The 16,231-nt window shown below is 47.8% G+C and overlaps 1 protein-coding gene across 2 annotated transcripts in view; it reads left to right on the top strand.

Annotated features, from left to right (window-relative positions):
* EPAS1 (endothelial PAS domain protein 1) overlaps positions 1-16,231 on the top strand; it is an 85,330-nt gene that overhangs the window by 33,906 nt on the left and 35,193 nt on the right. For both annotated transcript variants that reach the window (XM_040453841.1, XM_040453840.1), the window contains exon 2: positions 15,360-15,550. In XM_040453841.1, the coding sequence (XP_040309775.1) occupies positions 15,360-15,550 (191 nt within the window). The remainder of the gene's footprint in view (positions 1-15,359; positions 15,551-16,231) is intronic.

Raw genomic sequence — 16,231 nt, 5'->3', positions numbered from 1 at the left:
AAAAAAATAACTGGGTGGCAGTTAGGGGTGCTCAGTGATGGGGGGGCAGTATGGAACGTGGTCTGGCTGGAGCAGGTAGGGTGCTGCTGGCTTCCAGGAATAAAGACGAGAAGGCAAGGTCATGGCTAGGTGACCCCAAGGGACGTCTAGAGCTTGGGCTTCATCAGGAGGGCAGTAGGGAACCACTCTCATTTTTTTTTTTTAATTTTTTTTTCAACGTTTATTTATTTTTGGGACAGAGAGAGACAGAGCATGAACGGGGGAGGGGCAGAGAGAGAGGGAGACACAGAATCGGAAACAGGCTCCAGGCTCTGAGCCATCAGCCCAGAGCCTGACGCGGGGCTCGAACTCACGGACCACGAGATCGTGACCTGGCTGAAGTCGGACGCTTAACCGACTGCGCCACCCAGGCGCCCCACCACTCTCATTTTTAAACAGGGCAGTGACATGCTGAAATGGTCTGGGGGCAAGGGGAGTGGACTGGAGAGCTGTTCCTTCCCCTGAGGTCTGATTGGAATTGTATTCGTCTCAATCAGGAAGCAAGGGGAAACAGCCAGAAGATGGGGGCTCATGTCTTTGAAAATAAACAAGCACCACTGGAGCCAGAAGAGGCGCGCACCCTCAGTGAAGTTTGTTTTTCGTCCCATGGGTAGCGTTTATGAGTTACTGTTTAGCAAGCATGCCTTGCTGAGGTCTCTGTGGGCTGAGCCAAGGCTCCAGTCCGTGGTGGCCCACAATTTGCTGCCATATTTAGAGCTCCTAATAAAGGGACTCATTTCCCCTGGCATTACTTCCAAGAGGGGTTCTCATACTTGCTGTCCAGCGTGGCAAAAGCACATCCAGCAGAAGAGGGATCCAGGTTGGGTTCTGCCCTGCCCACCACCTGGCACCTCAGACACTACCAGTCAGTGGGGTAAGCAGGTATCTGATCATCAGACTTTATTTCCCTGTCGTTTTGTTGTTGAAAGCCCTCCTCTGTGCTTGGCACCTTGTGGATACTCAGTGGTGTTTGTGGAATGAATGCATCTCCCCACTCTGACTTCTCCAGCCTGGTACCTGCTCCAGCCTGTCTCCTGACTCCCAGCCACCCCGCCCCCACATTTCTTCAGCAGTATCTTTGTCCTTGTCATCCCTCCTGCCCACCGATTGCCTCCCTGTACCCCCTGCTCCAGCAGCCCTCTTCCGGAAGCCAGCTTTCCCTGTATTATTCAGCCTTGCAGACTTTTTTCCTGGTGCCTGGCATCACAGTGGCTGATTGCCAGGCCAGCCCTTCAGGACTTGACCCTGCACTTCTCTGCAAACTCCCTGAGGCCAGGAGTGGTCATTCTAGGCTTCATTCTACTGCTCCCATTCTGAGCACATGAAGAGGGGTTCATAAATACTTGCTGAGTGAGTGGAGAGGAAAGGCTGTTGCCGGGGAGAAAACCCCATTTCCCAAATTGCTCAATATTATCATTTGAGAGCATGATAGTAACTTGGGGGAAGACTTTGGCATTTCCCGTGGCTTTTGATGACTTCTCTACAAAGGAATGGAACGTAGCGTCTATAATGTGCATGAACATCTCCCTTCTCATTGTAGTATGGCAGGCAGAATTGGAAGAAAGCAAGGACTAGCATTTGGCCATGAATCAGATCCCACAGCTCTGGACATGCAACTGTGTAACAGTCTGAAAATAGGATTGAAGCCCAGGACGGAAAGGGTCCCTGAGGTTTTCTTTGGGTTCCTTTCTCTCTCCTTTTCTTTTTCCTTTATCTTTGCTTGCATTCTTCTTCTTCTTCTTTTTTTTTTGTTTTGTATTAAAAAAATTTTTTTAATGTTTATCTTAGAGAGAGAGAGAGCGCGTGCGCGCGCGTGAGCGAGCATGAGTGGGGGAGGGGCAGAAGGAGAAGGAGACACAGAATCTGAAGCAGGCTCCAGGCTCTGAGCTGTCAGCACAGAGCCCGACACAGGGCTCAAATCCACGAACCGTGAGATCATGACCTGAGCCGAAGTCGGACGTTTAACTGACTGAGTCACCCAGGTTCCCCATGTTCTTCTTTTTTTAAATAGGGAGAAGAGAGGGTGTTATGGGATGGGGGGAGAAAGTAAGAGATTCTGTCTGTGTGCCACACACACCCCCCCCCCCCCCCCCGCTTTCTATTTCTGTTTTGAAATACTTTAAATACCAGGCACCAGAATTTCTGGCGTCAAATTGGGATTCGTAAGGCAGATCCTGGGATATTTCACTATTAGCATATGATCAAGCGTCAGTCCCGATTCAAAGACTAAACAAATGTTATTTTCTTTGAAATTAAAGTGTCTGAAATAGGAGAGGACAGACCTTAAAAATCATATTCTTTTCAGGAAGAGCGTTCTTTCTGACAACTGTCTACTCCAGTTATAGCTTTTTAAATGTTTTCGCCCAGAATGCCTGACGACGCTGCCAGGGGAAATTTTGCCCCCTCCTTCCTGCCTATGCCCAGCGCTGGCCCCAGAGGCGGCCCAGTTCTGTTTTCTCATGACACGGTGATTATTTTTGGCACTGCACATATTTTCTCTAATGTTATTACTCACCCCCTCCCCTCGGTTGCCTTTTTGAGGAGCAGTGGTTTGGGCAACTCCATGTACATCGGGGGTTAATTTGGTTCAGCGTGGTGAAGAGGGGGAGTGGGAGAGAGGAGGAGTTCTACTTTTGCACCCACTCTGCAGCACCCAGCCCCACTTCCCTGCTCATGAAAGAGCTTGCTTTCACTAGGCTCTGTGCTCACCATTCATCCTTTGTGCCAAAGAGCTGAGGGGATATCTAGAGGTGAGGCTGGGGGCTGCGCCTTGGGGCTGGCATCTTAATGGCTTGACTTGGCTGGCGTTAGAACAGCCCCATTCAGAGTGAGTTCACTCCCTGTGCAGTTGGCTCGCTCAGCCTCCGTCCATAGATGTTCTCTTGTTCAAGCTGCATGAGGAAATGGAGGTTTCCAAGTGGGAAGCAGCCTTCCCGGTGCTTTAACTCTTCACGGAAGGGAAGAGGAGCTGCGGAGCACTACACAAAATCTAAGCTGGCCCAACTGCAGCTCCTGGGAGAGGCAAGGCCCCGGGGCTGGGGCTGGAGGCCAAGGCGGCTGTGATCGCTTTTGCTTTCGGCCCTGAGAGGGAAAGGAGAAGAGTAAAGGGCATGCTTGAATTGTCCTTAGAGTCAATTAGCAAATATTTACCCAGTGTGTCTGCCCTGGGCCAAGGTCCCGTGAAGGATGCACAGAAGTAAATGTTGTGTCTGCGCCCCTTCTCCGTGCAAAAGCACCAAGGTACTTACAGTCCAGCTCTAGCAGCAGGGCTCTGGCTTAGAAAAGCCAGCAAGACAGGGAGGCCTCTCATGAGGGCCAGTGAGTAATGTAGGCAGGAAGCGCCTTGGAGAAGGGAGCGAGGGTGGCCGGGAAGCGTCTGCGGGAGGTAGGGCTTGGACTGGCCCCGAGGGAAGGAGTTTTAAGAAATAAAAGGGGATGAGATGATGGAGGGAGGGGGTACTCAAAGGAGAGCGGGGACATCCAAGTGGAGCCCAGTGAAATATCCTGTAAGAAAATATAAAAAGAGAGGGAGATTCTTCCTGGCAGAAGAGAGATCTGACTTGTTAGACTTTAGGTGGCTTTGGATAAGGATGGCATCAAGGGTAGCATTGACCCTGTCAACATCGACATCTCCGTTGTGTCCCTGGGTGTGGTCAGTGGAATCAGCATCGTCTGGAACGTTGTTAGAAATGCAGACACACAGGCCCCAGCCCAGACCTACTTACTGAGTCAGAAACTGTAACAAGATCCTGGGGTGACTTGTGTGCGCAGTCAAGTTTGAGAAGTGCTGGTGCATGGGACCCCAAGGCAGCTGTCAGCAGTACTAGTTCAGACCCCAGGTTTCATTCAAGGAGTTGGAAATGTGCGTGCGCCCCTACACACACACGCACACACACACACAATCTCTCTGTCTATGGCTCTTCCTGGATGGAAACCTTTTATTCTGATTGAGAACTGGATTAGAATTCTTACAAAAGACCTAGAACGGTGAGAGACTTTGAGGAATTCACAGAACAGAAATCATTCAAGTGCTTTTTATCCAGTGTCTCCAATTTGTACCACTTTGTACTATTTATGCTTTAGAGGACACCAAAAGAACAGGTGATGGGTCCTTTCCCTGGGGAATATGTGGTCTAGAGGGAGAGACAAAGACTACAGAAGTGATATAAGAAGAGAATAAATACCAGGGCTGGATCATGCAGTGCGGAATCTCTGATGCGGGATGTGCAGAAGTCTGCAGAGGTGAGGCCTTCCCGGAGAACATGGGCTGCGGGAGGTCCCAAGAGATGGGTGTCACTTAGGCAGGCCAGGTGGATGAAGGGCATGTGTATCAGGTGGGATGTGGGACAGGGAAGGCCAGGAGCTGGTCTGTAGAGGCTGGGGTCACTGACGGTAAGCTGTTCCCGACTCCCTCCAGAGAAAGTGCATGCTTCATGCGTGGGAATCCGTTCACATCTCATCTCAGGCACTTTTTCCTTTGTCTTTCTGCTGTGTCATTTCTTCAGTTTTCTTAGCTGCACGCAGCGGTATAGGATCAGGATGGCTGCACATGCAGAATGGCTTGAGCCAAACCACCAGATCATGAGGTTGGAAGCCCATGGGACCCAGGGGAAGAAGGGCTGCTGGCAGATAGAAGCTTTAGAGAAAGACCCTTGAGTGCGGACAGATAGTCTCAAGCCTAGGGAAGTGGCCCCGAGGAAAATAGTGTGGGGACCAGACGTATTGTGGTGATCACTTTGCAGTGTGTGCAGATAGTGACTCATTCTGTTGTGTACTTGAAACAAATGTAACTTAGGTCAATTAGACATCAATAAAAGTTTTTTAATAGGAAAAAATTAAAATGAAACACTTTACCTGTGGTGTCTGCAAAGTCTGCTAGCAAAGTAAGGACTTTTTTTTTTTTTTTTTTTTAAAAACAGACATCTCCAAGCAGAGAAAACGTATCTCACTGGGCCTGGCTTAAAAGGGGCTGACCTAGGGCAAGAGGGTGGCCAGGGTGTCTCTTTTGGGGACATCCCTTCCCAGATCGAGAATTCATCTAATAAAGTATCCTTACAGGGAAGGCTTCACCCCCAATACACCCAGCTCACCTAACCCATTTGAACCTGCAAGAGGGATCTGCTTATGAGCATTTCCCAGAAGGTGGCAATGCAATGAAGAGAAATAGGATTTATGATTAAATGACAGGTTTGAAGGGCGCCTGGGTGGCTCAGTCGGTTAAGCATCCAACTTCAGTTCAGGTCATGATCTTATGGCTTGTGAGTTCGAGCCCCACGTCAGACTCTGTACTGACAGCTCAGAGCCTGGAGCCTGCTTCGGATTCTGTGTCTCCTTCTCTCTCTGCCCCTCCCGCACTTGTGCTCTGTCTCTCAAAAATAAGTAAACTTTACAAAAAAAATTTTTTTAATGACAGGTTTGAGTGCTGGCTCCATCACTGGGTGATACCAGGCATGTCACTTAACATCCTTGCAACCTATTTCTTTCTGTGTAAAATGGGGATGACACCATACCTCCCTGATAGGATTGTTTCAGGATTAAATCAGAGGCAGTATGATGAGAGACCTTTACAACAGCAAGTATCTCATGCTGTAGCACCAGCAGCCACAGTATCTCAGCTCACTGAGGTTGATTAGTCCCTCGGCTAGAGTCTGCACAGTGTAGGGTCAGGCAGTAGCAGGCATCAGAGACCAGAGAGCCCCATGGAGAGCCAGGCTGATGCCCCTTGCGGCTACTCGCTTTCCTCCCCTTTTCATGGGTACAGATGCCACGGAGCCTTCTCTGTCCACACATTGGTTGTGGTGAGATCAGAGTAGATGGAAAGACACTTATACAATGGAGAAGGAGGTCCTCCTGACCAACAAGAGTGGCTGCCTTTACAGAACTGGGATCTCCAATTCCAACTCAGTTGGCCATCTCTCTTCAGTTGTGTTAACATGGATATGGCAAGAGAGAGAAAGGAAGCCTATGAGACTGGGCAGGGAAAGTGGCTGAGAGGGTGTGTGCTTCCTACCTTCCTGCCCCTGATACCTCCCTCTGTGGCACCTGTCCCGAGACCCTGCCTTCAATAGCAGCCGTCGTGGCCCTGGAAATGCTAATGTTGTCAGTCCTCAACTTGCACAGGGGAGTCACTGCGAGGCAGCTGTGGGGAGCTGACAGCCAGCTGATACGTGTCCTCGTTTATCATAAAAAATAAATTAGAAAGCAACACCTGATGCACAGTCACCTTAGTGGTGTTTATAACACCTAGAAATTAGAAACCATAACTCAATAATAGCATAGTGCATTGTGATATACCCACACAATATGACTGACTGTTATGAGTATCTTTAAAGAATTCTTTAAAATGTGATAAACCATTAAGAAGCCATAAATCCAATGAAATCTCAATTTGTTTTGTTTATACCTTTCTGTACTTTTAAAGTTGCCTACACTAAATGTGTATTACCCTTATCTTCACCAAAGCATTTTTTAAAAAGGAAATGATTTAAGATAAGCTAGGTTATAGAATGGCAATGAATAACGAAGGTCTGTTGCAGTTGTGTGACATGTCTAGTGCTGGTTGGCAGGGGGCTCTCTGTTCATGTGTCCTTGGAAAACTCGGAGCTCAGGGCTCCTGTTCCAGCTCTGCACATTGATACTACCCTTCTGAACTTCAAGTTGCCTCATCTCTCAAATGGGGATAATGGTTTCTGCTCTTTCTATCCTACTGGGTGAGATTTACAAACTAGCTCATAAAGCGCTTTACAAACTGTAGTGATTGGTACAAAGTGGTGTTGCTCATAATATGTCGAGTAAGGAAAACCCCGCTAAGGCTTGGGCTCGGAGAAGCTAGGCACGGCAACAGTTCACCACTGGTACTCCTCTGCCTGCCTGGCTTTTCCCAGCTGGGCTGGGGACTGCACACGTCCTCAGGTTATATAAGGCGCTGGGTCATCTGGAGCCCCGCATGGGCTATACCTATGGGGCTGCTTGGTAATTGGGTCTGCTGCTCTTCTCCAGGCTGCCTGGAGCCCAGAAGCCCATGAGATAAGCATCTCCAGTGGGCCCTAAGCAGAATTGACCATTAGAGGGCCATGTTGGGTGGGCCCCAGACATTACTGTCAGCTCTGAATGCAGTCCAGGCCCGCTCTCCAGGGACACAGACCATCAACGTGGGTCAGGGAGTCAGGGGCTCGGCCCCAATGGAGGGGAGGTTGGGAGGCTGAGGTATGAGACACTCTCCAGGATTCGCCCTTCAGGGAAGAGATGAGTGGGAGCATCCACTCCTGTTTTAGCCACTCTAGCCCTCACCTCTTCTTGGTATTCCCTGTTTTAGGACTTTCGATATACAAATCTATAGTATTAGTCTTCTCTCCCAGTGAGGCTTGGTCTCTTTTCGGGCAGAGCCCATGCCTCTCACCAGAGGTGTGCATAGTGAAGCTTTTTTAATGTGGTCCCCCCCCCCCCCCCCCCCTTGTGCAGGTCTGTCTGATATGCCCAGTTCCTCCTGAGTTTACAAGTTTAATTTCTTCTATTTTGACTGATTAACACTGATGCCTTTACTCCCCTCTGTTATAGATTCATATACTAATTTCTGCTCCCTTTGGACAAACATCCGAATACACCAGAAAATTGGCCGTGAGAATACCACCCTCTTCTGCACATTTTTGCCACTCCTTTAGAATTGTCTGTAGAGCTAAAGACTATTCTTTTAACTTCAATTGTGGCAAGGCCTTATCTCTGAGGGCACATTTCATTCTTTCAAACAACCAACATCCATCCACAGCCAAATCTGGTGACTAAAGGAGGCGGGCAAACAGGATGATATTGTTTAGGATTTAAAATGAAATATGTTCTGTGAAGTGTTACAACTGCTTTTCTTTTGTGGCTCTGAAATTCATTCTAAATGGCCACCCCAAATACTTAGAGCAGTGGTTAATTTCAGAAATAGACGTGGGTTTCAGGCCTCTGAAGACATGTGATCGCAGGTGTAGAAGCTTGTGGTTTAGTGAGCCCTCCAGGTGATTCTGCTGGAGGCCAAAGTTGAGAATCACTGCTCTGCAAAAACCAGGACCAGTATCGCCCCATAGTTTAACCAAGGATCAGATGAGATTGTCCATGAAATGCACCTTGCCCCAGTGCGCAATAAATATCAATTTCCTTTTCCTTCCACAAAAACCAAAACCAAAACACATACCTTTTTATTTTAAGCTGGCTGCTTTGCAACAGTGGTTCCCAGGCCTGGGCGCACATGAGAATCACACGGGAAGCTTTAAAATCCCTGATACCCTTGGGGCGCCTGGGTGGCGCAGTCGGTTAAGCGTCCGACTTCAGCCAGGTCACGATCTCACGGTCCGTGAGTTCGAGCCCCGCGTCAGGCTCTGGGCTGATGGCCGGGAGCCTGGAGCCTGTTTCTGATTCTGTATCTCCCTCTCTCTCTGCCCCTCCCCCATTCATGCTCTGTCTCTCTCTGTCCCAAAAATAAATAAACGTTGAAAAAAAATAAAAAATAAAAAAAATAAAATCCCTGATACCCCGACTCCACACCATTAAGTCAGTCTATTAAGTCAGACTCTGGGGGAGGGGACCCAGGCATCAGTCTTTTAGGCTCCTCTGGTGACTCAAGTGAGCAGCCAGGATTGAGAAGTACTTGCTTTGGCTCTGCTCTGATTTCATCCGTGCAGCTATCGACCCCTGGGTGTGGGGTTCGTCCTGATCTCTGGGACCTGAAGCTGTTGTTCTTCGTCCCTTTCAGGCGGCCCTTGTGCAGCGGCCACACAGCCTTACGGAAGGGTCACAAGAGCCCTCCCAATGGCATTTGACCTTCATCTGTTCACAACCTCCTGCAAATTGGCACAGCTTAGAATTTTGCCGCCAATGGGGCACGTAGTGGCTCAGTTGGTTGAGTGTCCAACTCTTGATTTAGGCTCAGATGGTGATCCTGGTGTTGTGGGACTGAGCCCTGCATCATGCTCCATGCTCAGCGTGGAGCCTGCTTGGGATTCTCTCTCTCTCTCTCTCTCTCTCTCTCTCTCTCTCCCTCCCCCCTTCCCCTCCTCTCAAAAATAAACATTTTTAAAACAAAGAATTTCACCACCAACCAATAGACTGATGCAAGCTGGCTTAATTAACTTCAGTCTCTCTCTCTCTCTACCTGCTGAAATCCATCCTGCTTATAGGGTAACAGGCATAGTGTTTTGGTCCCCTGGTGGCCCACAGACATTAGGCACGGAGTCCTGAAGGTCAGAAGAAGATAGCTAATTAAGCATCCAGCCTTACTGGTGCCATGTGGGGACATCTTGGGGGCCCCACACCAGGCTGTATTCAGCTGGAAGTCAGCAACCAGGATCGTCTTGACCAAGAGCTAATAATGGTTCTATTATTGACTTAAGCCAAGCTTGGACCAATGACCCAGAAGTTGAGACATTTTGGAGAGCAAAGCTCTGGACACAGAGGTCTTTCCTGGCTGAGTTGTGGCATATACCCACTGAAGCTTTACATCAGTTTTGTTTTCTTTTCTGACTAGCTGCCTGGTCCTTACATGGTTGCTTCCCTTGATCAGGATCAAATGTTTCAGAATGTGAGTTTCCACCTTGGAGAGAGTAAGTATAAACTTGTAGGTATTAACATGTCAAAAAAAAAAAAATGATAGAAACGTGTTCCTCCCCTGCAGCGTGGAGAGAAACGTATCTGCAGGCTGCATCCCACAGCCTCCAGCGGGTCCCCTCCACACTCCACCCCATAGTGATGGAGGCAGCAGTCCCCCCTCCACACCCCACCCCCACAGTGATGGAGGCTGCATCCCACGAAGGGCCACCACACTGACTCCTGCCTTCTTCTCACACCCAATAGGAACACGGATAGTGCCCTTAATCCTCCTTCTGAGGTTTCAGGTCTTTTTCCCAAATGAGTGGGTACTCACTTAAGGACAGAGAATCTTTATGTCACTGTGTCCTTTTCAAATTTTAACCCACCTCTTTTCCCTGCAGTGTCTGTGGACATCCACTTTGTGGGAAAGTATCTAACACAGCATGTCAAAGCTGTGCAATAAACAGCAGTTTCCCCACTGCCAGTGGGGAAATCTTTGATCTTGGACCCAGAAGAACTCCCTTGGAGACAATGTCTTTTATCAAGTTACTTAATCTCTCTAAATCTCTGCTTCTTCATCTATTAAGTGGGGATAATAGTTCCTATCCCTCAGGGTTGTTTCGAGAATCAAATGAGATAGCACATATATGGGGGGGAGGGGGCAGAAGCAGTTTCTGACCCTCAAGCCATGTAAGGATGGTATTATGTATCCTTCTAGGATCTGCTGAAGTCCTGCCTCCCTGAGTAGTTTTCTGTGACTTGCTCATCCTAGCTGGTTCCTTATCTTAACCGCTTATGCTGTTTACTGCCTGTGGTTCACAGAGGTGTTTCAAGCTGTTGGCTCCTAACGAGACTGCATGTGGACTGCATGCTCCATGCAAACAAGGAATGAGCACCTTACCCACTCTGCAGTTTCACGAGGTCCAGCGTGGAGTTCAGTAAATGCTTCTGGGTCTGCAGGAGGACAGAGTTAACCAGGGCCATGTTTATGTTGTGCGTTCTGGATACCAAATACTCTGTAGGACCACCCTGTGGTTGCAGGAGGGCCACCAAGAAAGACAGGAGTGGGCACTTCGTAGAAAGAACAATTGGGAGTAAGAAATAAATTTGAGTCTTTTCGGATGATTTGGAAAACTTATTTAACTATCTTTTGATGAGAAAGCAGAGAATTCTAACATGCCATGTCAAGAATTGTCATTAAAAACAAACAAAAAAAATGCTGGTCTATATTGCAGGTAATTCTAGCACCTATCTAGGGAGAGAAAACAAAATGCCAAGTATTTTAGTACATGAAGCCTCCTTGCCCTAAGAAGGTTCAGCAACATAATGTGAACTGGTCAAGATCAGCTTGACCCCCAGTTATGCCTCCAGCCCTGGGACAGTGTGGATTTGGTGATGAAGAGCAGCTGTTATGGCCAAACTCTGTGACTGACACTCAGATTAGCCTGATGTCCTGATGGTTTTCGTTTGTGGAGAAGCTTTCTAGCGCTTCCAGCCCTTGTACACTCACCTTTGATCCTGACAAATAAATAAGACGTGAGACCTCTCCCGTTTTTCAGATGAGGCTATCAAGGCACTGAGAATGTATTTCTTCATCTGAATCAGATAGTCTTGTGGCCAGTATATTAAAACACCAGTTGGGGCACCTGGGTGGCTCAGTCGGTTAAGCGTCCAACTTCGGCTCAGGTCATGATCTCCCAGTTTGTGAGTTCAAGCCCCGCGTTGGGCTCTGTGCTGACAGCTCAGAGTCTGGAGCCTGCTTTGAATTCTGTGTCTCTGTCTCTCTCTGCGCACCCCCCACCCCCTGCCCATCTCTGTCTCTCAAAAATAAATAAACATTTACAAAAATTAACAATAAAACAAATACAAACAAACAAAAACACCAGCCCTCCTAACTTCCAGCCCCTTTTTCCATTTGCTAAGAGGTTCAACCTGTGGCAAATTGAAGTAGGCTGTGGATGCGTCTATTAGGGAGGTCTTACCTTCACACTTACCATTAATTATGCTTCTTCTTTAGTGTTGCTAATTAAATGAGAGCAGCGTTACACATTTTTGTTCTTCTAAGAGTCAGCATTAAACAGATATCCCTGGGCTGTGTCAAGGTTAACTAGATAATCTAATTAAAGTTATACTAGCCCCAGAGTGCAACTGTAAAAACAAGGTAGCTAACATGTAGCTCATGACTTTTAAAAGAGGCTGCCTGAGATTCTCCGTCTTTCTTTTTCTAAATGTTAAGATGTTGCGGTTTCTTTATTTCTTGCTAGAGCCACTATCTCCTGCCATTAAGCAGTGGACAGAGTATTGGCCTAGGAAGAGATGGGTTCTAGCTCTAGTTCTGCCACTGATTAGCTTGATTGTCCTAGGTAAGTAACTTAGCCTGGTCGGGCCTCAGTTTCCAGATCTGTGAAATGGGGGCAAGAGTTATGCCTGTCTTGCCCATCTCACACGCAGGTTGTAAAGACAGAATTAGACACAGAGCGTCAGTGTGTCTTAGGACTTCTAAGTGTCTGCTCAACTGACTTCATGCTTTCCAAGGGCTTAAGCAGGCATTTACTTTGTGACCTTGGGCAAGTTATACATCATGTCAGAGCCTTTGTTTCCACATGTATAAACTGTGCCCACAGTACCTACCATATTGTCATTAGAATTATAATAAGGTCATATATGTAAGGTCCTTGGTGCAGTTTTGAGGCACAAAAGGGGGTGTGAATAAACATTTTCATGGTTGAGGGAACATGGTAGGACCCAAGTCATGAATGTCATTGCCAGACAGAGCATCGACTCCAGCCTATCTTTTTTTTTTTTTTTTTCCTTACCTCTGGCTCTTCCTCTCTGCCTTGTCTATTGCATTCTAAGAAAGGGGCAGTAGCAAAGGGAAGCTTTGTGCATGCAGATGTTGGCATTAATGTCACAGCCAGTGCTGGCAATCTGTTCTGCCCAGGATTGCTTCTCTAGAAGCCTTAATACTGATCATGTGCTGATGATGCTTTTGTTGGGGAGCCACGGGTTGGTGCTAGAGAGTGGAATCCAGCATCTTGAAGACACTAGCACTCCCTTGCCGGCTCTCATGACAGACAGGTGTGATGTGTCCAGTTTTAGTGTCCTGTCCCCTCCCAATCTCCTTCCCTATGTTGAAATGTTGGCAAGCCTTGAACAACTGCTTTTGCTCCACAGTCAGAGGTCAGGACTAAAATATAAGTGGAAGGGACTCATACACAGTCTGCTGTTAAAACTCTTATACAGGAGCAAGCTGGTCCTGAGGTTCTGAGAGGGTGCAGATGGTAGGGTATGGAGTGAGGATTCAGAGAATGGATGCAGGGGGAGCGGAGGAAACAGGAGTTTGGTAAAGGAAACAGAATAGGGAGAGGGGACAGGAAATAACTAACCCATTTCACACTTTTTCTGAAGTTTCTCCCTGCCTATCAACAGCTGTTGGACATTCTTCCTGTAGTCTGAGTATGTGATGCTTAATCCATCCAGGGAGCTGGATTCTCTGTTTTTTAAAAATGAAGCATCTTATGAAGCCAAACAGTGCCTCCGCCCCAAATCTGGAGGGGTTGGAGAGACACGTCAACATTCTGTGAATCCCCAGATACCAATCTTCTGTCCAGATAATAGTCTGCAAAACCAAACAGAAGGAGAAGCCGTGGCTGGCTCTGCAAGTCTCAGATGGGAGGACAGAGGGAGCAAGGTAGAGCTGGTCGGATGAGGCCTTGAGGTCTATTAACTACATTGGGCAGTTTATTTAAAAATGAAAGAATTTTGGGGGGCCCCTGGGTGGCTCAGTCGATCGAGCATGTGACTTCGGCTCAGGGCATGATCCCTCAGTTGGTGAGTTCGAGCTCCGCCTGGGGCTCACTGCTGTCAGTGTGGAGCCCGCTTTGGATTCTTTGTATCCATCCCTCTGCCCCTGCCCTGCTGGAGCACTCTCACAAAAACAAACATAAAAAAAAAAAAAAAAAACTTTAAAAAATACATAAATAGAAGAAGTTTTTTAAAAACTTGTTTACTAAACGAGCAGTACAGGTTATTTATAGAAATGTAAGAAAATACAGATAAGTACTAAAAAATAATAATCCCTCCACTAACTTCACTGATGGATAAAAGCCTGGCACAAAGCCACTTCTGCACTTAACCTGCCCAAGGACTGCAGGTGAATTACTTCACCTCTCTGGATGTGTTTCCTCATCTATAAATTAAACACAACAGCAGTACTATTTTTAAGGACAATTGTGAGAATTCAAGAAGCTAATGTAGGAGTGCTTAAAACCGCTCCTGGAATATAGTAAGCACTATATATGTTATAACTGTAAGAATAATAGTTATTTTGGGGGACGCCTGGGTGGCTCAGTCGGTTAAGCGTACAATTTCAGCTCAGGTCATGATCACACAGTTTGGAGTTTGAGCCCCACATTAGGCTCTGGGCTGACAGCTTAGAGCCTGGAGCCTGCTTTGGATTCTGTGTCTCCCTGTCTCTCTGCCCCTCCCCTGCTTACATTCTGTCTCTCTCTTTCTCTCTCTCAAAAATAAATAAACATTAAAAGTTTTTTTTTTACAAAAAGAATAATAGTTATTTTTGTTATATTTCTAGATTTTTTCCTATGTAATGTGTAAGAAGTATTATGTATAATACCTACCTTTCTATGAAAATAGGTTGAACTGTACTCTTGTGTAACATTTTTACTGTCAGGATCTTTTTTTTTCAGATTTGTTATTAATATAAGCTAACGTTGATTGCTTATAGTTGTGATAAGCCTGTTGTAAAGGTTTCACATACATTATCATATCCAATCCTCACAGTAACTTGGTGGGATAAGTTCTATTAGTCCCATTTTGCAGATGAGAAAAAGGACTCTGAGCGGTTTAAGTAATTTAAGTGTACAGAGCTGGCACATGGAGAAATTAGAATTTCAACCCAGGCAGGCTGGCTTTTGAACTTGCTCACATTAGGACCTAACATAGGCTTTGTAAGATACAGGATTTCTTTAGGATTTCCTGAAAGAGGTAGGTTTGACTGTGTGTCATCTTTCCTTCTGTCCTGCAAAGAAGAGGAAAGTGAGCGTGAGACAGGCTGCTAACCTATGCTGGCAGGATGAAAGAGGAGGAGTGTTTGTGCATAATCCTTTTTAACCCTTGCCAGGCATGCACTTTGGGACACCAGCCTGACAGATGTCTGGCCGACTGTTTCTTCTTGGGCTCTCATGGCATTTTCAATGTTTACTGAGGAAATCACTCTTTGATACAAAATGGGATCTAAGGTCCAGTCCCGGGCTTAATTTTTTCAAAGTGCGTTTTATCCAGAAAGAGGGCCTTGAAGTGGTTTTTCGTCTTGTTCTCCAGATCCTTTGACACAGCCCTCTGGGCCAGTGGCCACGGCTTCCTCACTCTGCCCCCACCATTCCCGGGCACTCACCTCAGTCCCCAGATAATGTGGGACCAGTCCCAGTCATTGCCAGTTGATTAATTGGCAAGTCTTTGCTCCAAGCCCCTGCATGTGAAGCCCCCAGCCTGGACACTGTAGGTGCACAAGAGGAGGGAGGCGGTTAGAGGCATACACAAACACACACACACGAAAATAGAGCTGATAATGTACAGCTGAGGCTGTGTGTGCTTGGACGACAGGTATGGACCCACATCCATTCAGGGGAAGAGTCTGGCTGCCCCATGGTTTGTGGCCCTGGGGATGTCTTGACCAGAGGCGTGATAGGATGACTGTGACATATCAGGATCTAACCCCTTCTCTCTCAATTTAGGAGCAGCTCAGAGAGGAGGAAGGAGAAGTCCCGGGATGCTGCCCGGTGCCGACGGAGCAAGGAGACGGAGGTCTTCTACGAGCTGGCCCACGAGCTGCCCCTGCCTCACAGCGTGAGCTCCCACCTGGACAAAGCCTCCATCATGCGGCTGGCCATCAGCTTCCTGCGCACACACAAGCTCCTGTCCTCAGGTGAGGCTGGCAGTCTCCCCAGGCTGGTACGGCTGCTGTCCTTACCAGCGTGTGCTTACACGCAGCAGGCTATGTCGTGCCGGGGTCAGGAGGCTCCTGGGAAGGTCTTCCTCTGCAGGACCCCCGCCCACACAGACACCATCACTGGTGCTTCCTTTCTTGGTGTTGAACACCTCCTGTCCAGCAGTGACCTTTACAGTGAATACCGCCATGGGGTGAAGAGCAGGGACAGGACTAGGAAGCACATGGGCACCTGGAAGCTGGGGAGGAGAGAAAGGTCTGGGGCATCAGGAGTGGCTTTCACCAGCTTCCCAGGTGCCCGGCCATCCAGCCATCAGACCCACACTCCACTCCAGAGCGCGTCTTTAGGAAGCATTTCTGAGCTTATCTTCCAGCTACCTTCTCCAGAAGGGCAGCTGGTGTGCCCGTGCAGTCTTTTCTCTCCTACCAGCCTGTACACCATACCGTTTGTGTGGTGTCTCCACTCTTGGTTTGCTCGCCTGTAAAATGCCTACCACACAGGGTGTCTGTGGGAATGAGAGGAGGTGAGGTGTGTGTGAGGCCCCTGAGCCAGCCACACTCATTCCCAGCATGGAGTCCTGGGTGGATAACAGCCTCCCCAGAGCTCACTCACCCTCCCTGCTATCACTGCGAGTCTCCAGTTCACAATCTTTTTTTTTC

Source organism: Herpailurus yagouaroundi, unplaced genomic scaffold (genome assembly GCF_014898765.1).
Source record: "Herpailurus yagouaroundi ecotype Mexico unplaced genomic scaffold, PumYag 210, whole genome shotgun sequence".
Lineage (NCBI taxonomy): Eukaryota > Metazoa > Chordata > Mammalia > Carnivora > Felidae > Herpailurus > Herpailurus yagouaroundi.
The sequence above is the reverse complement of the archived record's forward strand: the minus strand, read 5'-3'. Positions and strand labels throughout refer to the sequence as shown.